The sequence below is a fragment of the Staurois parvus genome, unplaced genomic scaffold, assembly GCF_062004578.1.
Source record: "Staurois parvus isolate SC_StPar_1 unplaced genomic scaffold, SC_StPar_1.0 ptg000154l, whole genome shotgun sequence".
Taxonomy (NCBI): domain Eukaryota; kingdom Metazoa; phylum Chordata; class Amphibia; order Anura; family Ranidae; genus Staurois; species Staurois parvus.
This window is the reverse complement of record NW_028317950.1, coordinates 20,948,915-20,975,931: the sequence shown is the minus strand read 5'-3', so window position 1 is coordinate 20,975,931 and position 27,017 is coordinate 20,948,915. Positions and strand designations below refer to the sequence as shown.

Sequence of the window (27,017 nt, the reverse complement as noted above, 5' to 3'; positions counted from 1 at the left end):
AGCTATAAGCGACCAGGCACCATTCCAGTCCTCCAGATCCACGACCGCCCCCAGGTCGCGCTCCCACTGAACGATATATGAGAGAGAAGTATACGTTGAGCGTCTGTTCAAAGCTGCATAAAGAAGGGAAATAAGACCCGGGGCGCCCAGACACTGTTGGCAAAGCAGTTCAAAGGCAGATTTGGTACGGAAAAGTGGAAGTGCCCCGCAGTGAGGTCAGTCAATGCCGCAATTGAAGGTAACGAAAAAATTCCACCGGAGGGACATCCCGTGACTCCCGAAGAGAATTCCAAGTGGGGAAGGACAGAAAGCGGTGTTATTGTTTGAACTACTTTACAAAGCCCCAAAAACCATCACATTACTTGCTCCAGGAATAACTGAAGGCATTATACACTTTTGCTGCCTTAACTAGGTAGTAGCGTAGTTATATTCCGTGTTGTTTACTTGCCTTACTTTGTAACGAAAGGCTCACACGTTGTGGATGCAGTTTTTAGTGTCATTATTATTATAATACAGGATTTATATAGCGCCAACAGTTTGCTCAGCACTTTACAATATAAAGGGAGACAATACAGCAACAATACAGTTCAATACAAGAGGGTTTGTAGCGCCCTGCTCCTTGGAGCTTACAATCTAAGAGGAAGGGGCTGGTGGTACAAAAGGTAATAACTGTGGGGGATGCACTGGTAGGAGGAATAGAAGATTCCGTTACTAGCTGAAAGCAGGATAGGCTTCCCTGAAGAGACAGGTTTTCAGGGATCGCCTAAAAGTGGGCAGAGCAGGCGATAGTCTGATAGATTGGGGTGGAGAGTTTCAGAGGATGGGGGAGGCTCTGGAGAAGTCCTGGAGATGAGCATGGGGGGAGTAAACAAGGGAGCTAGAGAGCGGGAAGTCATGGGAGGAGTGGAGAGGATGGTTTGGGTGATATTTGGAGACAAGATTAGAGGAGCGGAAAGGACGGTTTTGGTGATATTAGGGACAAGTCATAGCTGATTGATTTCCCTAGGCCCATGTCTTCATTCCTTTAGCTTGTCCCCATTCCCTAAAGGGACACATAACTTCTTGCTCCGGGTCACAATCCATGAATTACCATTTCCTCTGTGTTGCATCACAAATGTGAGAGCACTAATGTGATGAAACCACATCTCTTCCAGCATGGTAATCTCTCTGTGAATGTTGTGCCTGTTTGTGGCTATATCATATCTAACTACTGTACCTGTGCTAGACTTAGAAACCTGGGGATTGTGGGATATGTTGTTCCTTTATAGGAAGTGTCAGTTTTTAGACAACAGACAGAGGTCATGCATTAACCTGTGCAGTGTCATGCAACATGCCTGATGTTTGAGCACAAACAGAAAATTGAAAGTGAACATTTACACCACTATCGGCTGGAAGCACAGAGAAACAAATGACATCATCAACCTACATGATCAACACACATCACATCTTATGTAGTTAAAAACACAAGATGCAGGAAAGGTTTATGATGCCTTTAAATATAAGGTTCCCACCACGATCACACAGATACACATACCTGACACAGCTTTAGGGTGAAAGCAAATTAAAGTGACTTTGTCACCATAGGGTCACTTTTACGCAAAAGGTCACCTGTAACAGCTGCCACTTCTCTGCTCCCCAGCCTCTACAAGAATTCTCCACTTCGGGGTGACTGGAATACTAGATCCCCACTCTACAGGACATATTGTATGAGACAGAAACACAAACCACATTGAGGTGAGAATAATATGTATCATTCCGTAGTTGAACACTTACAGCGGCTAGGAAAAGGAGATCACAGACTGCCAAAGAAGTAAGTATATTCATGCTTCAATTACAGGTGACCTATTGACTTAAAGGGACCCTGGAGTGATAGGGTCACTTTAATGCCATAAAGTGCACCTGTCACCTACAGACAGTAAGGCCTAAGTTTCATAAGCTGATAAGGTTCACAGAATGCAGTCTGCTAATTTATTAGGTGAGTGTGAGTGTTGTTTTAACATTTGGTTGCCTCTAGGTATAGCGGAGATTCCACAGCTAGGATCTGCTATACCTTTCCTATTCTATCCAAAACTAAAAATGCATTATGGAAGGATTTTCACTTTCAGTTTATCATATAAAAAACAATAATATAATACTAATATTTACCTTTATTTATAAAAAAGCTTCCATAAACATGACCATTAGATCTTGCCTTTAGTAGTTATGTGAGCTGCATTTACCTGGCGGCTGTATCCTGCTGCTGGGTCCGGCTAAGCCAATATATTTCTTCCACAAGTAAGTTTGGCTCCTGATGCGGTTCAAATCTATTCCTAAATCGTCAAGAGCATCAAGGTTCTAAAAACACAAAGCATACAGTTATATAGTGAGATAGTATACTAGCCTTGAGATTCTGCAACACATCTACAGTGAAGGAAATAAGTATTTGATCCCCTGCTGATTTTGAATGTTTGCCCAATCACAAAGAAATGATCAGTCTAAAAATCGAATGGTAGGTGTATTGTAATATGAGAAATAGAGAAAAAAAAGCGCCACAAACTAAATAAAACAAAAGCTGCACTCCTAACCAAAAAAAAGGTAAGAATGTGAATAAATCAGAGTGTGCTAAATATCAGTAAATACAAAAATTATTAGTTTAAAATAATGATGTTCGTGATAGAAAAAATATTATATAAAAGTCCATCCACCATAACAAAGTAATTAAACAGTTCTGAAATCTTGTATAAATCAAACACCGTGCAAAAAAAAAATGAAATGGGTACACTGATCAGAGCTCCATGCTGACCAGATTATAAATCAGCAAAGATACTGTTTGCTCTGGGAGCGATGATCAGCAGAAGTAATCCAAACCGGGAGCAATATACTGCAAGCAGCCAGTCAGCACAATATGGAATAGCCTTTAACAGCAGGTAGTCATCACGTCTCCATACCATAGATCATGTTCGGGGAATCAAAAAAGGAAATCATGGTGCCGTACGTTTACAACCAAAATGTTTTATTAAAACGTCAGAAATGCACTCACAAACAGGGTGTCTAGCCGACACCAGCAATGACAGCCTCAAGAAAACAGGGACGAGCCTCGCTCACCGCGATATCACAGCCGACAGTCTACGAGGAGCGTCCAGACGTCACATCCAAAAGAAGCCCCGCCCTACTAGTTTTCGTCATCCGACGTCCTCACGGGGCGGAGTTTTATTTTAAACTAATAATTTTTGTATTTACTGATATTTAGCGCATTCTTAGGTATATTGTAACACTGAGAGACAGAATAGCAACAAAAAATTCAAAAGAAATGTATGTCTAACAAATGATGCACTGATTGCATGTTGATGAGGGAAATAAATATTTGATCCCCTTCACAAAACATGACTTATTACTTGGTGGCAAATCCCTTGTTGGCAATCACAAAGGTCAGACGTTTCCTGTAGTTGGCCAACAGGTTTTCACACATCTCAGGAGGGATTTTGGCCCACTCCTCTTGGCAGATCCTCTCCAAGTCATTAAGGTTTAGTGGCTGACGTTTGGCAACTCGAACTTTCAGCTCCCTCCACAGATTTTCAATTGGATTAAGGTCTGGAGACTGGCTAGGCCGCTCCAGGACCTTAATGTGCTTTTTCTTGAGCCACTCCTTTGTTGCCCTGGTCGTGTGTTTTGGGTCATTGTCATGCTGGAACACCCATCCACGACCCATTTTCAATGCCCTGGCTGGGGGAAAAAAGTTTCTCATCCAAGATTTGATGGTACATTGCCCCATCCATTGTCCCTTTGATGTGGTGCAGTTGTCCTGTCCCCTTAGCAGATAAACACCCCCAAAGCAGAATGTTTCCACCACCATGTTTGACAGTTGGGATGATGTTCTTGGGGTCATAGGCAGCATTCCTCCTCCTCCAAACACTGTGAGTTGAGTGATGCCAAAGAGCTCGATTTTGGTCTCATCTGACCACAACACTTTCAACCAGTCCTCCTCTGCATCATTCAGATGTTCACTGGCAAACTTCAGACGGGCCTGGACATGTGCTTTCTTGAGCAGAGGGACCTTGCAGGCACTGCAGGATTTCAATCCTTGTCGGCGTAGTGTGTTACCAATTGTTTTCTTGGTGACTGTGGTCCCAGCTGCCTGGAGATCATTGACAAGATCCTCACGTGTAGTTCTGGGATGATTCCTCACTGTTTTCATGATCATTGACACTCCAGGAGGTGAGATCTTGCATGGTGCACCAGACCTAGGGAGACTGACAGTTGTTTTGTGTTTCTTCCATTTGCGAATGATTGCACCAACTGTTGTCACCTGCTCACCAAGCTGCTTGGCGACAGTTTGGTAGCCCAGTCCAGCCTTGTGTAGGTCTACAATCTTGTCCCTGACATCCTTGGACAGCTCTTTGGTCTTTGCCATGGTGGGGAGATTGGAATCTGATTGTTTGATTGCTCCTGTGGACAGGAGTCTTTTAAACAGGTAACAAAATAAGATTAGCAGAACTCCCTTTAAGAGACTGCTTCTAATCTCAGCTGGTTACCTGTATGAAAGACACTTGGTAGCCAGAAATCCTGCTGAATGATATGCAATCAAATACTTATTTCTATCATGAACATGCAAATCAGTGCATAATTTGTTAGACTTGCATTTATTTAGAATTTTTTGTTGCTTTGTAAGTGGGCAAACATTCAAAATCAGCAGGGGATAAAATACTTATTTCCTTCACTGCAACTGATTGCTCATGGTCCTTGCATATCTTGTGTGCGCTTAGTTAACTGTGATTTTAGTGCATGGTCAAATGAGAACATAGTGGATGGCAAGGAACTGTATGTGGAATAAAAAAAAAATCATCACTTTCATCCTCCATTTCTGTTTTTGTCATTTCTGTTGGATAATTTGCACATAAGCGTAACCTGAAAATTTGTAAATGCTCAGGGTATCACCGGAAGATCGGATTTGTATGTAAGAGAACCCTTACCTGACAATAGTCTAGTGCTGAGGGAAATTTGTAAGTTACCATTACTGACCTCCTTCCAAACATTTTACACAAATATAGATATTCCTTTTCACTTGGGATCCAGACACCATCAAGGGCTTATCCTGGAGCTTGGTCAAGGCTTTCTCCACCCACTTGTAGCATTTCAAAAGATTTCAGTTCACATACAACAATACCATCTTTTAAGCATACCTAAAAACCAAAACTTTAGTTTTGCACAGAACTAGGAATAAAACCACCATCAGGTTTCTTTCTGTAGCTTGTGTCAAATTGGAGAGATTTCTATTCAGTTTCTGTCTTGGAGACACAAAAGGAAGTGAGAAGAAATACTTTTTTAGTTAGTACTCCCATAGGAAGATTCTAGTTCTATATTAGTTCAATCCAACTTATAAAATTGTCACCAAAGCTAAATATATGCAAAACCCAATTAAGTTGGGTCATTCTATGGAATCAAATGTTTTGTGGGTGTCCAAATCCATAACAGCTTGAGGAGTTGTGGAAGCATTTGAAGACTGAAGATTGCTAAAGAGCCTTTGGATATTAATATTTGTAGATATACCTGGCATGAATCCTGTTGAAGTATCTGTTTCTGGTAGTAACATTTGGAATTTCTCATCACCCTCTCTTGGGATAAACAGAGGGTGAATTTCCATGTTAGGAGCACAAATAGCAATTAAATACCGACAGAGGTTATATATATATATAAAAAAAAAAAGTTTTGACTTCAGATATTCTTTAACAATAATAAAGACATTCCATTTGGCAGCTATCCTTGCATGCAGACTGCAATCTTTTGTGTTAGGGTTTAGGTCATGTGATCAGCAAATCATTTTGTTCTCAGTTGATGTCAGCTGATGGTAGAAGAAACATGGAGCCCAGACCTCACAATGCCACTGTTATGAAAGTGGGAAAGCAGGGTAAGTCAGGGAGTGTGAGCATAGCCAGTGACAGTTAATCTCATCAATATATGTTTTTAGCTTTACTCATTTGCCCACAAATAACACAATCTCTAATAGTCCAGAGCACCAGGGAATCTGTCTATGACAGCCTGGACACAAATGAGGAGCTTGGGTCATGATGCAGAGAGGAATAGAGGGGCTGCCATTAGAGTTCATTGGACAGGTGAAACAAACAGTAGAGATGAGGCACAAAAGATATAGAGCAACACTTCCATAACTGGTATGGCTTATACATAAGTCCACCACAGAGAAGGGTAAGGCTACAGTCCAGTTTTAAAGCTTAGAGGAGATGTCATGATTTGTTACCAGGACAGGAAGTGATGTTAAATCTCCCCAATCAAGATATAGATGACAATAAAAACCTGACAGAAGTTCAAAACTTTTCCTGTTTTGTGCAAAACTAAAGAGAAAGCTTTGGCTGGATTTGTTGTACTTATAGATGACAATCAGTCAGATTTGTTCTTATGCATACTGCATGGGAATAATGAATGGCATAATTTAATACTTATGGTCAACAAAAAACATATTTTTCTGGCAGAGTGTTGCAGAATGTTCAGTTTTGGTTGGATGTATAGGCTAACATTCAATGCAATTTGTCAGTAGTAACCACTGACCTGCTCATCCAGCTTGTATATCGGGCTGCTCTGAGAGATGGTTGGGCTACTGTGGTGTTTGCTTCTGCTATCATGCAAAACCACACGTCGGTTCTCTAGTAACAGACCGTCTGGGCCAGGATCAAGCTGTGATTCTGAATATGGAAGTTGCTCATTAGATCTCCTCTTGATTCTTATGATCTCCTCTTGGTTTTCCTTTACAGAGCTGAAAAAAAGCAGCTGAAATTGGCACTCTAACTTTGTCCGGAACTAATACATTAGAGCTACAGGCTTACAGGCAGTTCAAGTAGTAGTCACAATGTGCAATAATACCAAACATCCTACCACAAGCCAAAACCAACTTTCATGCCCCTTTTCCCAACAGAACATGCCTTTCTTTTATTACCCCACCACTCCTTTTACCCTTGCAAAGCAAGGAAAATGCCCAGTACATCCAGATATGGAGCACCATGTGACTCACCTCCTATTTTAATGTGACAGCTCTGGTAATTGATAAATGGCTGAGTGGTGTCACATGAGGGCACGGAAAGAGTTCTCTACCTTGTGCAGAGCTTCAACTAGAGTGAACTGGAGATTTCACAGGGTTTCCTTTCTGGCTTCCTTCCCAGTGACTGAACAAAGTATTAGGGTGCGAAGGATAGATGAATATGTGGCGCTGGGGGGAAGGGGACAGTAAAAAGAAACCTGGGGTTTGCTTTAAGAGATGACTTTTGAACGGATTCTTGGAATTACTGCATTTTTTTCGTATGGCACAGTGTTACCCCTTGGAACTCTGAATTTTAAGCTAGATGCCCCAATTAACTTTGCATTGACAAGGCATTCTGAGACACTTACTACCTCAGTAGTGAGACTGCTAATATAAGAATGGCAGGGCATTCAGAGATATTTAGATCCTCCAAAGCTGGTGTGTCCATGATTTGTTAGTGGCCTTTGTACAAGACAGATATGATGCAATAGTGAGTTGTCCTACCTTGCTGTCATCCATTTTCTGCCATGCGTCTGTGTTAGTATTGGAGATTTGGCAAGAATCAAGTTCTGAGGGCACCCGCCTGTAGGTGGCTTATTCACTTTCCGAATTTTTGGCTAATGAAATAACATGAAAAGTTTATTAAGATTTATGCGACATACACTTTTGCATGTGGTTAATTAAAAAACAAAACGCAAAACCTTAAAGTCTAACAGATCTCTCCAGGAAGTTACATTAATACAGATCTATACTGTATTAACCAACATGCTCTTTAATGACCCTCTTTTCACATAAGAGATAATAAAAGTGACCCTAAAATACCCATTCTAATAACTACTGCTCTGGGATCTAATGACTGCTGGTCAGGTGGCCCAACGCCACAAGTGATCAAGTCATGGTTTGGGGCTTACAGAGGGCCAAGGGCTCTCTCCCCCATTACCAAGTGACAGTGCTGAATGCCTGAGTGGCCGATTGTGTATAATTATTCAAGCAACTGACTCACCACATCTGGATTCCGGTTTTCTCTTCTTGGCTTTGCAGCTACATCTGTAAATGTCAGCTCTTTAATCTGAACCTTCAAAGGTTTCTCTCTAAAAGCAGAAATATACATGATGTCTGATTACTGACTTTGATGCCATTTTTTATTATAGAGAAAAAGTTAGGTGGGTTACCCAGAATAAATAGTAAACAACTAAAATAGTTATTACCCATCTATAAAGGTACAGTATTGTAACCCTAGAATAATCTGAATAATTTTGGACTTTGAAAGGAAACCAGAGTCCTCAGAGGAAACCCATGTAAACATTGGAAGAGCATACAAATTCCTTGGTGAGAAGTGAACAATAAAAACACTATACCACTGCTTCCTGCACACATAGTATATACCTCTTTTCTTGCTGCTGGGATTTCTGCTGGGAATTTGGCACCCAAACCATCGTTGTGCATTTGGTCTTTAGCTCTTGTAAACATGGGTCCACTGTTGCCACCTGGAAAGCAGTGCATTGTGGGTAAAGTATACCAAAATGAGAACCCAGATGGTACACCTCATTATTTTACCACCTAATGCATTTAAAAAAGCAGTATAAGCAACCATAAAAAACTCTCTATTTAGTCCATATGTATTACATTTCCAGAGTAATTTACATGTTCTCCCTGTGCTTGTGTGGGTTTTTTCCAACCGTCCAAAGACATGCTGGTAGGTAAATTGGCTCCTGTCTAAACTGGCCCTAGTATGTGGTTGTATGAATTAGAGTTAGGGACCTGATATTGTAAGCTCCTTGAGTGCAGGAACTAACGTGAATCAACAAAATATATGTATAAAGTGCCGCGTAGATTGACGGAACAATACAAGTACCTGTAATAAATAAAATGACCCAAATTATATCAGATCCTTTTTGTGCATACAGATTTGTTCTGGTTTATTCAACGCTTTGTACGAAAACATCTTACAAGTATCTAAATCTGGTATGTTGGCTATTAAGCCCTGCTACTTTTATGACTGGATTAATGTACTCTAAGTATACCTTGTCACTGGATTGCAGGTAAAAGCACAGAAAAACAAAAGCTATCAAGTACTCATTTTCATTTTTTTCTTTTTCATATATTATTTTTTTATTGACTTGCAATTTGCCTTTGAACTTGCTGAGAAAATTAACTAGTTAATTTCCTAGCACAGCCCCCTACCTCCTTGCACATCATAGCCCTTTTCCTTTTCTCTTCCTCTAACTCTCTGTGCTGGCCCCGCACCTCTGATTCCCCTTTACCTCCCTACATTACCTTTGATGTAGTTGAGGGTGAGCAAAGAGGAATACTATAGACCAACCATTCTCAACCAAGGTTCCTCCACAGCTTGCTAAGGGTTCCCTGAACTGTGGCTAAATGATATCCCATTTGATGGTGTCTGCATAGTTCCAGGACCAACACCACTTTGCATGACACCAATAATTATTTTAGCTATCTGTAAGGATGGCATTCTGACCACCATTTAAGGGGGGCATTCTCTCAACTGACCACCAATGTGAGAGACATTTTTCCCACTGACACCTAATGAATTTGTTTTAGCAGGGGTTCCCAGAGACCTGAAAATTATTTCAAGGGTTAGTCTAAGATGAAAAAGGTTGAGAAAGGTTGCTACAGACATTCTCTTAAGAGTCAGCTCTGAGCTTGCTGGGGCTGCTGACCACATTCATGTTGGTGGCATCCAGCAGCAGTTGAAACTTTTGGATGTCTGCAGAAGACAAGTTCTCACAGGTATATAACATGCATTCAAAATTAAACATACATACAGTTGTGTTCAAAATAATAGCAGTGTGTTGAAAAAAGTGAATAAAGCTCAAAATCCTTCTAATAGCTTTTATTTCCATACACACAAATGCATTGGGAACACTACACATTCTATTCCAAATCAAAACATGAAGAAAAATAGATCAAATTTGTGTTGTTCCTCTAAAAAAATTGAAGAAAAGTGAATATTAGACTGTTCAAAAAAATAGCAGTGTTTGTATTCTTCTTTACAAACTCAAACATTCACTATATAAACTGAAAAATGTTTGAAGATTTTGCTTTCCTTTGAATCACTTAATTAATATTTCGTTGTATAAGCACTGTTTCTGAGAACTGCTGTACATCTGTGTTGCATGGAGTCAACCAGCTTCTGGCACCTGTGAACAGGTATTCCAGCCCAGGATGATTGGACTACATTCCACAGTTCTTCTCTATTTCTTGGTTTTGCCTCAGAAACTGCATTTTTGATGTCACCCCACAAGTTTTCTATTGGATTAAGATCCGGGGATTGGGCTGGCCGCTCCATAACGTCAATCTTGTTGGTCTGGAGCCAAGATGTTGCGCGTTTACTGTTTGGTGTGTTTGGGGTCATTGTCTTGTTGGAACACCCATTTTAAGGGCATTTCCTCTTCAGCATAAGGCAGCATGACCTCTTCAAGTATTCTGATGTATTCAAACTGATCCATGATCCCTGGTATGCGATAAATAGGCCCAACACCGTAGTATGAGAAACATCCCCATATCATGATGCTTGCGCAACCATGCTTCACTGTCTTCACAGTGTACTGTGGCTTGAATTCAGTGTTTGGGGGTCGTCTGACAAACTGTCTCCGGCCACTAGACCCAAAAAGAACAATCTTACTTTCATCAGTCCACAAAATGTTGCGCCATTTCTCTTTAGACCAGTCAATGTGCTCTTTGGCAAATTGTAACCTCTTCAGCACGTGTCTTTTTTTCAACAGTGAGACTTTGCGGGGGCTTCTTGCAGATAGCTTGGCTTCACATAGGCGTCTTCTAATTGTAACAGTACTCACAGGTAACTTTACACCTTCTTTGATCTTCCTGGAGCTGATTGTTGGCTGAGTCCTTGCCATTTTGGCTATTCTTCTATCCATTCAAATGGTAGTTTTTCGCTTTCTTCCACGTCTTTCAGGTTTTGGTTGCCATTTTAAAGCATTTGCGATCATTTTAACTGAGCAGCCTATCATTTTCTGCACTTCTTTTATATGTTTTCCCCTCTCCAATCAACTTTTTAATCAAGGCACGCTGTTCTTCTGAACAATGTCTGGAACGACCCATTTTCCTCCGAATTTCAGAGAGAAATGCACTGTAATCAGCATTTACAACATTTGCTGCCTTCCTTCCTTAAATAAGGGTAATAATTGCCACCTGTTTTTCAAAGAATGAATGACCTCACTAATAGAACTCCACACTGCTATTATTTTGAACATGCCCCTTTCAATTAGTGATTCAATTACACAGAATCAGCAGCATGGATGTCATGACTGTTGGGTCTGTTGGATTTCTATTACTCTACTACACCTGCTAGTAAATGATTTGCCATGTAGAAATATCATTTCTACCAAAAACAGTGATTGATCAGGTTAGTGATGTCTGACTGCTATTATTTTGAACACAACTGTATGTTAAATAACTATATAACATTATTGGAAGATTTCAGTTGAAATGAATGGTGTGGGGACAAGTTCTCTTTAAAGTGAACTCTTCCAAACCCAGAAGTACTATTTTAAACTCTTGCTGGCTGAGCAATGAAGGATTGAGGGATGAAAGCAAAGGTGCACGTTTGCTCTTTGTTGCCAAAGCACAGTTTTGCTTTAAAAACCTAATTTCTATAAATGAATATTTATTTTTTTGGAGCACAACTATATCTGGAACTCTGGTAGTGCCCTGTCACATGTATTAGTGTCTCGTGGGGCACAAACACAGAATCAAAAGTTCAAGTGCTTCCATGGGCTGGTAGTTAGATGCAAATATTAGGAGCCAACCCCACTCAATAGATCTGTTTATTTTGAAGATGGTAGAGAAACATTTGAATCTGATAAACCACTGGTTCAGACATAAGAGGACATTTCCATATTGAGTTCCCAAAAATTCAAAAAGCAGTTTTCTTCTCCATGTAAACCTGCTAAATATGCTTTTTGCCAAGCTGGTATGTACAGTATATGCCACCAACACACTGTTTATCACTCACCTTCCAAGGTTTCTTAATAGAGAGGGATGAGTCCCCCCTTTTTGCCTCTGTGATTTCACTGTAGGAGTTCATGCCTGGAAAGAGGATCTTGTCCATGCTGTTCAAAAAAAATAATGTTGACAGTATTTAGGTTACCTTGATGTTAGTTCAACCATGGCAACATCTGCAAGATGCTCTTGTTTGCTTAGTATTGCCCATGTGAAATTAGTAATTTTGTCATTGGCAATAACTCATAATCAACACCAGAACACTTATCTGCTTCTATGACACTACTCCCTCACTGGCCAAAATGCGGCAGAATCACACTCATCAGAAGTGCCATAAATGCAGGCGAGTGGTATTTCTGCTCCCCTAGTGATCCTGTCACTGGTAGGTTGCTGTCAGCAATAGGATCACCAACCTGGGCAAAAGTTTGCAGAGGAAACTTTAACATGGAACACAAATTCAGTTTAAGTAGGTTTCATGTACATGTATATGTTAAAAAAAACAACAACTATAGACTGGCATTTGCAGTGATATTTGTATATCTGTGTACAAGACTGCAAATGATATGTTCTTCCATAGAGGAAAATCAAACATTTTAACACAAGCTCCTTTTGTTAAAATATCCTTTTATTTAGATCAGTGTTTTTCTCCAAGACACTCTTTACAGGGTCAGCTTAGTCTCAGGCCCCTAATGCCCACAAAGCGTCAACAGGAACTTTTACATTTGCTGCTTTATTATACGTGTTCTTAGATTTTATTCAGCATATATATTTATTATTGTTTTTTTACTATACATATATATTGCTTTTATATTTCATATTATTGCACAATTTTTTTATTGATTTCTTTTTGTTCCAAAAATACTTTATTAATATAAGAAGAAACAAAATAGCATATAAAGCATATACAGCTATAGATCACAGTCAGAACATAAACATGACATGTTGCCTCCCGTTTCGCAGACAGGACATATTGTAAACTGCAATACAAGTCAAAATGGGGTAGAACATTACATCAGGCATACAATGTAAACCAGTGGATACGCAGAGGAAAGCGGATCGATGTATGTATATGTTGTCACGTCTTGAATATCAGCAATTTTTAATGATGAGGTGATATGAAGATTAGGGTAGGGAAAGCATTGGATGCTGTGAAAGTCATGGTTTATGTATATATAACTTGAGTGAATGATATAGTTGCAGATAGTCATATCTGCGTGGAAGTAAATGCTCTATTTGGTTGGTGAAGAATGAATGATAAGATGGTATAACAGGTGTGAAAAAAAAAGAAGAACAGTAAAAGAAATGTAGGATGAGATGTTGGGGGGAATATGGGGGAAAGAAAAAAAAAATAATAATTTGGGGAGGGGGGGGGGGAGTAAGGGGTTAAGTGACAGTAGAATGTATAGGTAATAAAAAGTTAAAATTGGATCACTTCCCTAAGTATTAGCCAAGCCAGAAAGGTAGTAATAAGGCTTAGAATATGGTACGTGCAAGATCGGTCAGTGGGGTAACCCGTGGATCAAAAACCCCGTAAGGCATGTCATGATATAGACCTACGTTTATTGATTTCTTGTTGTCACTGTGTGAATTGTGATAAATCACTTGTCACCTTGTGATTTATTATATGATTTTCCCAGCACTGGGATTCACTTTGTTGACACGTTTGCTGTGTGTTATATTATCCCATTTTTGGGATTGGGTATTTATTGTTTTTCACTTTGCATTAGGGTCTGATTTTGTGACCCAATGGATCCTTTCACCATTTTGCACCATTATTTTTTGCACTTTATTTTAGATCCCATTAGGATCTCCTATAGTCTCACCATTACTGTCAATTTATATTTATTCATTTATTTATTATTATAATATTTATTGGTTAATTATTATTGTTGCGCTGCACCATATGGTACACAATTTAGGAACTGTGATATGCATTTTCAAATATTACCTGAAGGTGGCACTGTTGTAGAGGTTGTACATATAAGGAGAAGGTAATCTACCAAAGGTAACCAAAGAAGGTGCAGCCTGGAAATTCTGTTCATTCGGCAGCGTCTGGTTATTTGGCAAAGTGGTTACACTCAGCATTGGCAGTCCATCTGTTGAGAAATAATAGTTTTACTGAACGCACCACAAGGACAGGTAAAATAAAAAGTGAGGTACATTTGGCTAAAACAAATTTTCCAAACTTAGAAATGAACAGATGCTGACTAGGTGACAACAATATTATAAATTGAAGTGACCATCAAACATAACAGGACTTTAAAGCTGAAGTTTAGATATAGCAATTTCTACATAGTTACATTTGTCCAGCTTGGACCAATGGAAGTATGTATGTGCTATACCAAAAATATTAGTGCAGCACTAAAAAATGCATGTCATAAATTCCATAAACGCATGTGACTTAGACGCATATGTGAGTAAAGTGATGAAAGTGCAAAATTAATATAACTAGTTCAAGATGACATAAAATGCAATAAAATAAGTTCATCAGAGCATTCGTAAATTTAAAATGTCTCTTGTGCAAAGATATCAGCTGAAGAAATGCCTATGATTGGCACGTGAAGTTATCTGTGAAGAGTAACGGTGCAAAAGCTTGTAAAAGGAAATCCACACTTGGTACGGATGTACACTCACCAGACCATAATTTATAATGCGCATTGATTGTAATACATCGCACATCTGGGGGTGCAGCAGTATGCTGACAGCTACGGGGTCATCCGTCTATCCGTCAGGGTGGGTGCTGGTGGTCCTGTGACTTAGCTCAGTCACAGGAGCCAGAAAGGTGCTTATAGTGGGTGTACCGCTGAGGACGTGTTATTACACAAAACACGTTGTGTGGAGCCCTATTGCTGACCTCTAGCTGCCGCTACTGATGAGCGGTGGCCATTTTGGTACTTTATTCATTTATTTTATTACTCCACGTGGATACGTTTTTATGTTACTTGCTATTATTACCTTAACCTCCCTGGTGGTATTCCCGAGTGTAGCTCGGGGTAAAGTTTCAGCACCACAAGCAGTAACCCCGAGCTACACTCGGGAATACCTTGCAGTGCTGCTCCGGGATCTCTTCTTCACTTACCTTGTCCTTCGCTCCCGCGATGTCCCTCCTGCAGTGTCCCCAGCAATATCCTCCGGCCTATGCCAGCATCTGTCTTCTGGGTTCTGTTTCCTGCGACGTCAGCATGTACGGGGGACGGAACTGGTGGGAAATTTAAAAATGTGAAAAAGTGACATTCACTAAAATCACATAGTAAAACATTACTGTATCAAACCATTTCACATACATTTTGTCCCGAGTGCTTTGTCCTGTGCCCTGCCTGCATTTTTACCGTTCTTTCTGCCTGGAAACTGGAGAAATCTCCATGGCATCCAAAAAGCGTCCCTTTAGGTCAAAAGCGGGTTTAGACCAGCTAGAGAACAGCGATAGTAAATCAGAACCACTTGCAGAATTGAGTGATAATGATTCGTGGGGAAATTCGTCATCAGACACTGAAAACGATTTTGCAACTTTGCTCAGTGATGTGCGAACTTGGCGCTATATTTCAAATTTCAGTGTTTTTGGTTTGATTATATTATTGACTTAAATTTATTATTATATTATTATTATTTTTTATGATTATTTATTAAATTATAATTTATTATTTTGTTTTTCAAATTTTAACATACCCAGGATGTTTACTAGACTCTTGTTCGGACAGATTTCAGTGAGTTATTCCTAAAAATGACAGGCCTACAATAAAAAAAATACATATTTCCATGCAAAAAAATAATTTACCACATTGAGCACAGAAATACTGACATAATCAGACCGCTAGGGAGGTTAAATAAAATACTACACTATAAGCGCCTTTCTGGGTCCTGCGACTTCCCATATATATGTATGTATGTATATATATCTTTATGGGAAGCACAGTGGCTAAATGGTTAGCACTTTTGCCTGGAAGTACTAGGATCGTTGGTTTTGAATTACAGCCACGGCACCTCCTGCCTGCCTGGGCTTTGCATGTTCTCCCTGTGCCTGCGTGGGTTTCATCCGGGTACTCCAGTTACCTCCCACACTCCAAAGACATGCTGGTAGGTTCATTGGATCCTGTCTAAATTGGCCTCAGTATGTGTATGTATGAATGTAAGTTAGGGACGAGAGAGGGAGAGAGGGAGAGAGAGGGAGAGAGAGGGAGGGGGAGAGAGGGAGGGAGAGAGAGAGAGAGGGAGGGGGGAGAGGGGGAGAGAGGGAGAGAGGGGGAGAGAGGGGGGGAGGGGAGGGAGAGAGGGGGGGAGGGGAGGGAGAGAGGGGGAGAGAGGGAGAGAGGGAGAGAGGGAGAGAGGGAGGGAGGGAGGGAGAGAGGGAGAGAGGGAGGGAGGGAGGGAGGGAGGGAGGGAGGGAGGGAGAGAGGGAGGAAGGGAGGGAGGGAGAGAGGGAGGGAGAGAGAGAGAGAGAGAGAGAGTGTGTGTGTGTGTGTTTGTGTGTGTTTTCATTGTGTCACATCGCCTGGTATCAAAACAGGCCACCTGTCTCCCTACAAAAACTCTCAGACCCAGTGAAGTAGCTGAAGACAAACAGAAGATCAGTGGGTTGCTGGTAAAGGTGACCTCAAAACCAACAGGGGAAACCTGGTCATATAAACAGGCTACAAAAAAAAACCAGAAGGATTGAGGGCTAGGTAGCAAGATCGGGCTACCAATAGGGTATACCACCGGCCCTACTGTCTGGGGCCCAGGACAGCAGGGGGAATCGGATGTGGGCAGGGACGGTGATCAGGGTGACCAGTGCGGCATGTGGAGGGGGGGTATTGGTGCAATTACTGGAACTGATCCCGTGTGGCTCTCTCTGCAGCAGCTGAAAGTCGGCAGGAGGGAGAGGAGGAGAAGCTGGCTTTCAGCTGCTGCAGAGAGAGCCACACTCTGATTCCCACCCTGTCCCCTATGTGCCTCCGTCCCTGGCAGCGCTGCCGGCTTCCTTCCTCCACTCACCCACCAGTTTTCAGCTGCTGCAGGAGGGAAATACAAATTGTCAGTTCTAGTACATGCCTCCACCAACCACACTAATCACCATCCTTGCCCATATCTGATACTCCCTACTGCTCTTCCACCCTATGCGCCCCCCTCCCCAGTAGCACTGCCACCCATTTTTAGGGTGGAACATGTATTATGTTTCAGTATCTGCAGACTCTTCCCACACAGCCACATCATTCATTCACAGTTTCCTGTGAATGAATGTCTACAAGTACCTCCAGCCATTGCAGCTGACAACTTTAGTTCTCAATGAATCCATTGATCTTCCTGCTCTCAGGTAACCTCCTGTACATACGAGGTACAAGCAGACAGCTATCCAATGTTGGTATTTTCGGAGGGGAGTTGGGAGTTGTCAGGTGAGCTGTATGGGGCCCCGTGATTTCTAACAGCAGCCCTGAGCAAGATGGTGGCATCATTTAGGACACCGCACAATATTGCACATGAAAATATTTGGTTAGACAATTTGGCTTGAAAATAACAGCAAATTGGATGCTACTTTTCCTCTTCCCTATGCAATATAAAAGACAGAAAATTACCTGAGAAAACATACTGTACATTATAGGTCAGACGATTTGGTATTTTTGCGGTTGTGTCAGGACAATCTGCTGGTTTGTGCTGCAGGTGAAAGTGCATTTTGCTTGCCTTCTAAAGTTTGCCTGCTTCCCACTGGTCATCCATCTCACTGGCTAGTTGTCAGGACTCTTTAAAAAGCCCTTAATTAGATCCTGCTACCCGACAACCAGCGAGATGGCGTTAACACCTGGTGTATTGATCAAGTCTGGTTCAAAGCAATTTCCTGAGAACACAACTGTTCTCACTGTGCCCTGTTTACACCATACAAGTATGCTGGTGGGAATGGCATAAAAATGCTGCTATTTATGCAACACAAAACACAAAAGCCTTATGATATATGGCAGTGCGGCACAACACACAGTTTTGCATTGAGTTAAATAATGTTTTTAACTTTACATAAAGTTAAAAAAATAAACACTTTGTTGAATTGTAAGAAGGTATCACAGAGTGCGTGCATAACTGCACAATGTACACCATTGCACGTACAGTATCTTTTTTTTTTTTTCTAATCTTTTTTTTTTTTTTTTTTTTAGAGAGGACCAACCTCTGAAGAGGAAGGACCGAAATTCCTGAACCTCCTGGAGAGCAGGAATCCTGACAGGGGCAAGGTACTCTGGTCCACCAAGGCTGAAGCCAAGTTGACCCTGCTCCTTGAAGAACTGCAAAACCGGTCCTCTAAGTACTTGGTGAGGGTAGGGTTGCCACCTCATCCCTTTAAGACAGAACACATATTTCCGTATTTTTCGCTCCATAAGAAGCACTTTTTTCCCCCCAAAAAAGGGGAAAAAATGTCAGTGCGTCTTATGGAGCGAATGTAAAGCGGCCGGTCCGGTATTTCTGCTGCCACCATGTCAGAATATCGGGCCGCCCGCTCAGCTCTTCTCTCCTGCAGGACCTTACCTGTTCCTCGCTCCAGCGCTGCAGTCTTCTGGCGCTGGCTTCTGTGACAGCCGGGTGCCCACTGCGCATGCGCGAGAAGCGCTGAGCTTTGTGAATGGTGCGGTGTCTTCTGGGACACATGACAGGTCCCAGAAGGCTCCGGGCCATTCACAAAGCACAGTGATTCTCGCGCATGCGCAGTGGGCACCCGGCTGTCACAGAAGCCGCCGTGGGAAGAAGAGAGAAGGACAACTCTGTGGAAGTGGGAGCGGGTACCTGTCAAATTCAGGTACCCGTTCCCCCTCCCACCCCAAAGGTCCGCAGTCTCTGGTAATCTCCTTTACTGTCTGCAGTCTCTGGTCATCCCCTGTACTGTCTGCAGTCTCTGGTCATCTGTACTATGTCCACAGTCTCTGGTCATTCCCTGTACTGTGTCCGCAGTCTCTGGTCATCTCCTGTACTATGTCCGCAGTCTCTGGTCATCTCCTGTACTATGTCCGCAGTCTCTGGTCATCCCCTGTGCTATGTCTGCAGTCTCTGGTCATTCCCTGTACTATGTCCGCAGTCTCTGGTCATCTCCTGTACTGTGTCCGCAGTCTCTGGTCAACTCCTGTACTATGTCCGCAGTCTCTGGTCATCTCCTGTACTGTGTCCGCAGTCTCTGGTCATCTCCTGTACTGTGTCTGCAGTCTCTGATCATCCCCTGTACTATGTCTGCAGTCTCTGGTCATCCCCTGTACTGTGTCTGCAGTCCATTGGTTCAGAATATTTTTTTTCTTGTTTTCCGCCTCCAAAACCTAGGCGCGTCTTATGGTCAGGTGCATCTTATGGAGCGAAAAATACGGTAATTACACAGGTTCTGAGGCTAATTTAATGCAGATAAGGCACCAAGTGAGTTTAATTACCACCCTAATCAGCCACAGAACCTGTGTAATTAATATGTGTTGGGTTTTAAAGGGATGAGGTGGAAACCGTAGGTGAGGGGCTCTCCTGAAGTGATACCCCCGATGGGAAAAGTTAAAAGACCTGAAGGCCACAGATTCCCCAGATGACATCGCTGAAAACCCTGAACCCTTTTTCTCTGTGAGAAACAAAAAAAATAAAACCTAAACCACACATGCAGTGTTGGTGCTCATGATAAATACATGCAGAAAATGAATAAAAAGTTCCAAGGGCATTAAACAAGGCAGGTCTTGTTGCGCATGTTCATTATAAGCACCATAACACGTGTCCACTGGTGTGAACAGGCACTAAAATCAGCACAATGTTAGAAAGGTGCATTCTGCTGTAAGAGCTTCCAATATGTAGAGGAGCAGTGTTCAACTTACTTGATACTAGAGGTTTTATGTGCGGGCCCTGACATTACCAAGTGCCGCTTGTACATTTCAGAGTAATGTAATGTTACAGAAAATTCAGAAACTGTGGAAACACTACAAAGTATAGACAGCAACCGGGAGCATGCTATAGAAGGCAGTCATAGACTGCAGACATGCTACTGCAGTGGATGGAGACTGAGAACCTGATGCAGGAGACTGTCAGAAGCTGGGAATATGTTACACAAGACTGCTGGAGATTACTGCCATTACAGCCCTTTACATATCAACACTCTCATATTTGTTCTCCTTCTAGTCCCTTTTAAAAACCACTGATTAAAACCCACTGTTTAAAAACCACCAAAGCCCTATCAGATATTCTTCTCAGCAAGATCTATTATAAAAGGTCAGAGAAAAAATATGTATAAAAAAAAAGAGATAAAAGGAAAGAGACAGCACGGAAAAAAGTAAGAGTTTGAAAGAAACAACCATTTAACTAGCAATCCAGTGTAATTAATCACTTTCATTCACTAAGTTTGAGTAAGCACCACTGCCTGCCGGTGCTAGAGGGTTGTACAATAAGAATCAAAGGGACACATATGACCCTTGGGCCTCCAGTTGAGCACCAAAGATACTAAGACATCCCTCGGAATTTGTGCATCTACATAGTCCCAATTGTATGTGAAGTGTGGAACACACATAAATCTTCATCTGGAATGCTTCACCAATGCAGCCCTCTTCAGACTTAGCAATATAATGAAAAAAGAACAAACAGGAGGGTGCAATTGCCTAGCACATTGTCGAATTATTTTATGAAACATAAACACAAATGCCAATTCCATACTCACAAGAAGCGAGGATACAAGCAGTATATCACACCAAACTTAGACCAATGGTATTAGATGTCACCTGGTCCCATGCTCAGTAGGCAGACTGACGTGTTTCGGAGGTTGCACCCTATTCTTCTATCAGATAGCTCTGAGGGAAGGGGTGTGACACTTGGAACTTGTCAGCCTGCTGATTGAGTATGGGACCAGGTGACATCTTACTAGCACTGGTCTGAGTTTGTTGTGATATATTGCTTGTACCCTGTCTCCTTTGTGAGTATGCAGGGATGTTCAATTCATATCGCCCGACGCACAGGACATGTAGTTCCGGGAGCGGGACAGGTAGTTATTTTTAACCTTTATCCTTGCTGTGGGAAAGCAGCAGGGCTCACCTGTCAGGTGGAAGCATTTGAGTGGCTGGGCTGCTGCCTGCTTGCTTCCACACAGCCCACTATAGTGCCAGCCTATGCACCCTTGTCTGCTATGTCTCCTAGGCTCCACTTGCCCATCTGCGGGCCCGTGACTGGTTCAATGGGTGTTGGTAGGTATAGGGGAGGGAGGGAAAAGAGTGGACATGTCCGCTCCCTTCCTCTTCTTGTCCTGACCCAGAAGTGATGTAGTCAGATTTCCTGGCCATTGAGGCTGGGAAAGAATGTAATGGAGTGTGATGTGCACTGCATTACATCCAGTGGAGAACAGAGGAGACATGCAAGGTCTTTTAGACCCAGGATGCCTCAATAAGGAGAACTTTTTCCCCCTATGTGATAAAAAAAAAGTTAAGCAAAAAACACTTTTTTTTTTTTTTTTTTTTTTTAATTGTAAAGAATTAAAGTTACACCCAAGCACATAACCCCCCCCCCCCCACACACACACACACACACACATACACACATATATATACAGTGGGGATCGAAAGTTTGGGAACCCCAGCTAAAAATGTGTATTAATGTGCATAAAGAAGCCAAGGAAAGATGGAAAAATCTCCAAAAGGCATCAAATTACAGATTAGACATTCTTATAATATGTCAACAAAAGTTAGATTTTATTTCCATCATTTACACTTTCAAAATAACAGAAAACAAAAAAATGGCGTCTGCAAAAGTTTGGGCACCCTGCAGAGTTAATATCTTGTACTGCCCCCTTTGGCAAGTATCACAGCTTGTAAACGCTTTTTGTAGCCAGCCAAGAGTCTTTCAATTCTTGTTTGAGGTATCTTTGCCCATTCTTCCTTACAAAAGTCTTCCAGTTCTTTGAGATTTCTGGGCTGTCTGTCACGCACTGCTCTTTTAAGGTCTATCCATAGATTTTCAATTATGTTGAGGTCAGGAGATTGTGAAGGCCATGGCAAAACCTTCAGTTTACGCCTCTTGATGTAATCCCCCGTGGATTTTGAGGTGTGTTTAGGATCATTATCCATTTGTAGAAGCCATCCTCTCTTTAACTTCAGCTTTTTCACAGATGGCATCAAGTTACCATCCAAAATTTGCTGAAATTTTATTGAATCCATTTTTCCTTCTACTCATGAGATGTTCCCTGTGCCACTGGCTGCAACACAACCCCAAAGCATGATTGATCCAACCCCATGCTTAACAGTTGGACAGAGGTTCTTTTCATTAAATTCTGTGCCCCTTTTTCTCCAAACGTACCTTTGCTCATTCCGGCCAGAAAGTTCAATTTTAACCTCATCGGTCCACAGAACTTGTTTCCAAAATGCATCAGGCTTGTCTATATGTTCATTTGCAAAGTTCAAACGATGATTTTTGTGGTGAGGACGTAGAAGAGGTTTTCTTCTGATGACTCTTCCATGAAGACCATATTTGTACAAGTATCTCTTTATAGTGCAATAGTGTACCACAACTCCAGTGTCTGCCAGATCTTTCTGGAGGGATCGTGCCGTCAAACGTGGGTTTTGAATTGTTTTTCTCACAATCCTGCGAGCTGTTCTGTCTGATATTTTTCTTGGTCTTCCAGATCTTGCTTTAACTTCCACTGTTCCTGATGACTGCCATTTCTTAATTACATTCCGAACAGAGGATATTGACAACTGAAAACGCTTTGCTATCTTCTTATAGCCTTCTCCAGCTTTGTGAGCGTCAACTATTTTCAGTTTCAGTTTTCTAGACAACTGCTTAGAAGAACCCATGGTGCTGATTGTTGGGGCAAGGTCAGATGAGTCTGGGCATTTAAAACCTTTGAGATTGACATCACCTGGTCTTCCCAGATGATGATTGAGAACAATCCATGACACTGGCAGGTCTCAGCTTGGCAAAGGGGGCAGTGCATGCTATAAATTCTGCAGGGTGCCCAAACTTTTGCAGACGCCATTTTTTTGTTTTCTGTTATTTTGAAAGTGTAAATGATGGAAATAAAATCTAACTTTTGTTGACATATTATAAAAATGTCTAATCTGTAATTTGATGCCTTTTGGAGATTTTTCCATCTTTCCTTGGCTTCTTTATGCACATTAATACAAATTTTTAGCTGAGGTGCGCAAACTTTCGATCCCCACTGTATATATATGCATGTACACAAGCTGGGGCGCCTATACATGAAAACATTGATTGCAATACACGTTACATATCATATACGTTACATATCGCCGCGCATGCCAGAATGACAGCAATACTTCTAAGATCATACCTCTGTAACGCTAAACTGATGACCTATAAAGACCTTTAAAATGTTGCCTATATAAAATATAGGGTACTAAAGTTTGTCACCATATCATGAGCGCACGCAAATTTAAGGTTTGACATTTTGGATATCTATTTACTCAGAGCAATCTCATCTTTTATATTTTACCAAAAATGGTAATGCATTGCTTTTTTGTGCAATAAAATGAACTTAAGTGTACTTTTTACTTTTTGTTTTTACATTTGTGGTAATATCGCGTGACATAAAAAATTGGAACTACCACTATTTTATTCTCTAGGGATTCTGCTTTCAGAAAATATACAATATTTGGAGATTTTTTGTAATTTTCAGGCCTAAAGCCCCTTTCGGTTTTAAAAGCCCTAGACATTCTTCAAGCACCTCAGATTTAAATACGGTTTTTAGTTTAGTTTTGTTTTGAAATTTCCACACCCCTGGACTATGGAATTGGCATTTGTGTTTGCGTATAATAAAATATTTTGGTAGTACACTAGGCGTTTTTGCCATCCTGTGTGTTCTTCTATGACAAGATAAGAAATAAGCTAAAGATCCTCAAAGCAAGGCAGTACCTGGATCCGTTCGGGGAGTCCTGGTAATAGAACCTAGTGGACGGTATCGAGGGTGACCCAGTTTGATCCTCCTGAAGGTCACCCAACACTGCGGATGCTGACACACTGATGACTTGCACAAAGTCTCATCCAGCTCCTTTAGGGTGGCCATTCCACTCTCGGTGTGTGACAGGTAAAGTCCCTCCGCTATCTCCCATCCATGTGCATGGGGCACCTGAAATACATATACAGTGAGACAAGGGAATTTTAAAGTAAATCCATTCTTATCAAAATTTTCAGCTAACACTTAGTGTTCCTGGATTTAGAAAATTAAACACTATAGAGGGATATTCTATGTTCATATTTCATGTCTGAGTTTTACAACCACTTTAAAGCAGAACTTTTTACAACCACTTTAAAGCAGAACCTTTTACAACCACTTTAAAGCAGCCCAAAACAACTTAATTAACAAAATGTTCTTTAGCAAGGAACATACATTCCACAATAATAATTATGCTACCAAAATTTGTGTGTTCAGTAAATTGCCTACAGCATTGCTCCTGTTGTGGTTTACTGGAGTCTGCTATTTTACTGAAGCCCAGAGACCCTGAACAGCAGTAAATCTTTAGGCTGCCAACAGACCGGCCTTTACAAATTCGGCACAGTGCCTAACAATAGAGAGCAAATAAGCATGTGGAGTGCAGGGTTACCCTAGGTTCACACTTATGCAGATTTCAGTGTGTTTTCCAGTTTGCAGAAACGCACTACAGTCCATTTAACATGATTTCTGTCAGGGCTTGGCTCCTGCTACTTAACAAGTAGCTCTTTTCTTTTAGTGCTCAGTGCTTAGCTGTTGGTTAATTACCAGCTACTTGTTATCTCCACAGTGACTCACCTGGATACCATTACCTGACTCATTAATCCAGCCTACAGCCAGCCCTTTTTACTATTTTAGCAGCTAAGCTCATTTATTCCTTGCCCTTGCGTGGTCTATGCTCTCCAATGTGTTCCTGTCTGTGTTTCCGTGTACAACTCAGTCTGGCTGACTTTTCTTCTGATTCCTTTTCCTGATTTTTGGCTCCTGACTACGATAACTTCTGGTTTCCTGACTCTGGCTCGTCTGATAACCCGCTTTGACATCCAAACCCTAGCTTCTGTTTTGACTACGTTCCTGATTTATGCTATATTTGCTCTTTCATTAAAAGGTGTGATTTTAACTGCACTTTCTGTCTCCGTCTGGTTACCCTGTAAAAGGGTATTTGAATTTCCCGTCGCTCCACCTTTAATGCCAAGAGCCTCATGTCCATTAAACAGAGTACGAGAGCTGTTGCCGACTACGTTATTGAATTCCGCACTCTGGCAGCAGAGGTTGGTTGGCACAATGAGGCTCTCGTGGCTGCTTTTTCCTATGGCCTCTCAGATAACATTAAAGATGAAACTGCAACTCAAGATATACCTAAGAATGTTTAGGAGTTGATCTTGTTGGCCATTCTCATTGATACCAGACTCCGAGAGAGACCTTCCTTTAAGGAGCACTTGCGGAAGCCTCCTGTATGTTTGGCTCCGAGCTTTACATTCCCACCCATACCTCCCTCACCTCCCATGCCTCCTGGGCACAAGTCCTCCAGTGAAGTAGAGCCCATGCAGCTGTACTTTACACGTCTCTGAAGAAGAGAGGGCCTTTACAAAAAGGGAGAGATTGTGCCTTTACTGTGGCCAAGCAGGTCACTTATTGCAGTCTTGTCCAATCCGTCTGGGAAAAGCCCGCACCTGAGGTCCTGTAGGGCAGTGTTTTTCAACCTTTTTTGTGCAAAGGCACACTTTTTTCATGAAAAAAATCACGAGGCACACCACCATTAGAAAATGTTAAAAAAATTTACCTCTGTGCCTATATTGACTATATATAAAGTAATTCTCTTGAATAGGAATCAAACACAAAGAAATTATTTTATAATTACTTTATTATGAAATAATAAAGTATTTTATAATTGGACCCGGGGGCCGGACCAAGAGTAGATGAATGATGTGTATGTGTCATCCATAGTAAGTATAGTAATATTCCCCCATAGTAAGCATAGTAATTAATCCCCCATATAGTAATTCATCCCCCATAGTAATTAATCCCCCATATAGTAATTCATCCCCCATAGTAATTCATCCTCCATATAGTAATTCATCCCCCATAGTAATTCATCCCCCATAGTAATTAATCCCCCATATAGTAATTCATCCCCCATAGTAATTCATCCCCCATAGTAATTAATCCCCCATATAGTAATTCATCCCCCATAGTAATTAATCCCCCATATAGTAATTCATCCCCCATATAGTAATTCATCCCCCATAGTAATTCATCCCCCATATAGTAATTCATCCCCCATAGTGTAATTCATCCCCCATAGTGTAATTCATCCCCCATAGTAATTCATCCCCCATAGTAATTCATCCCCCATATAGTAATTCATCCCCCATATAGTAATTCATCCTCCATATAGTAATTCATCCCCCATAGTAATTCATCCCCCATATAGTAATTCATCCCCCATAGCAATTCATCCCCCGTATAGTATTTCATCCCTCGTATAGTATTTCATCCCCCGTATAGTATTTCATCCCCCGTATAGTATTTCATCCCCCATATAGTATTTCATCCCCCATATAGTATTTCATCCCTCATATAGTAATTCATCCCTCATATAGTATTTCATCCCTCATATAGTATTTCATCCCCCCATATAGTATTTCATCCCTCATATAGTATTTCATCCCCCCATATAGTATTTCATCCCTCATATAGTATTTCATCCCTCATATAGTAATTCATCCCTCATATAGTATTTCATCCCCCCATATAGTAATTCATCCCTCATATAGTATTTCATCCCCCCATATAGTATTTCATCCCCCCATATAGTATTTCATCCCTCATATAGTAATTCATCCCTCATATAGTATTTCATCCCCCCATATAGTATTTCATCCCCCCATATAGTATTTCATCCCCCCATATAGTATTTCATCCCTCATATAGTAATTCATCCCTCATATAGTATTTCATCCCTCATATAGTATTTCATCCCTCATATAGTATTTCATCCCCCATATAGTATTTCATCCCCCCATATAGTATTTCATCCCCTCATATAGTATTTCATCCCTCATATAGTATTTCATCCCCCCATATAGTATTTCATCCCTCATACAGTAATTCATCCCTCATATA

At 41.3% G+C, this 27,017-nt stretch overlaps 1 protein-coding gene across 1 annotated transcript in view; it reads right to left on the bottom strand.

Moving 5' to 3' along the window:
- The window catches only part of CUNH9orf43 (chromosome unknown C9orf43 homolog), a 48,986-nt gene that overhangs the window by 13,606 nt on the left and 8,363 nt on the right, over nucleotides 1-27,017 (bottom strand). The window contains exons 2-9 of the mRNA XM_089675205.1: nucleotides 23,816-24,029; nucleotides 13,938-14,085; nucleotides 12,003-12,099; nucleotides 8,393-8,493; nucleotides 8,010-8,097; nucleotides 7,511-7,623; nucleotides 6,541-6,745; nucleotides 2,220-2,334 (exon numbers count right to left, since the gene is read on the bottom strand). Coding sequence (XP_089531331.1) covers nucleotides 2,220-2,334; nucleotides 6,541-6,745; nucleotides 7,511-7,623; nucleotides 8,010-8,097; nucleotides 8,393-8,493; nucleotides 12,003-12,099; nucleotides 13,938-14,085; nucleotides 23,816-23,966 — 1,018 coding nt within the window. The 5' untranslated portion in view covers nucleotides 23,967-24,029. The remainder of the gene's footprint in view (nucleotides 1-2,219; nucleotides 2,335-6,540; nucleotides 6,746-7,510; nucleotides 7,624-8,009; nucleotides 8,098-8,392; nucleotides 8,494-12,002; nucleotides 12,100-13,937; nucleotides 14,086-23,815; nucleotides 24,030-27,017) is intronic.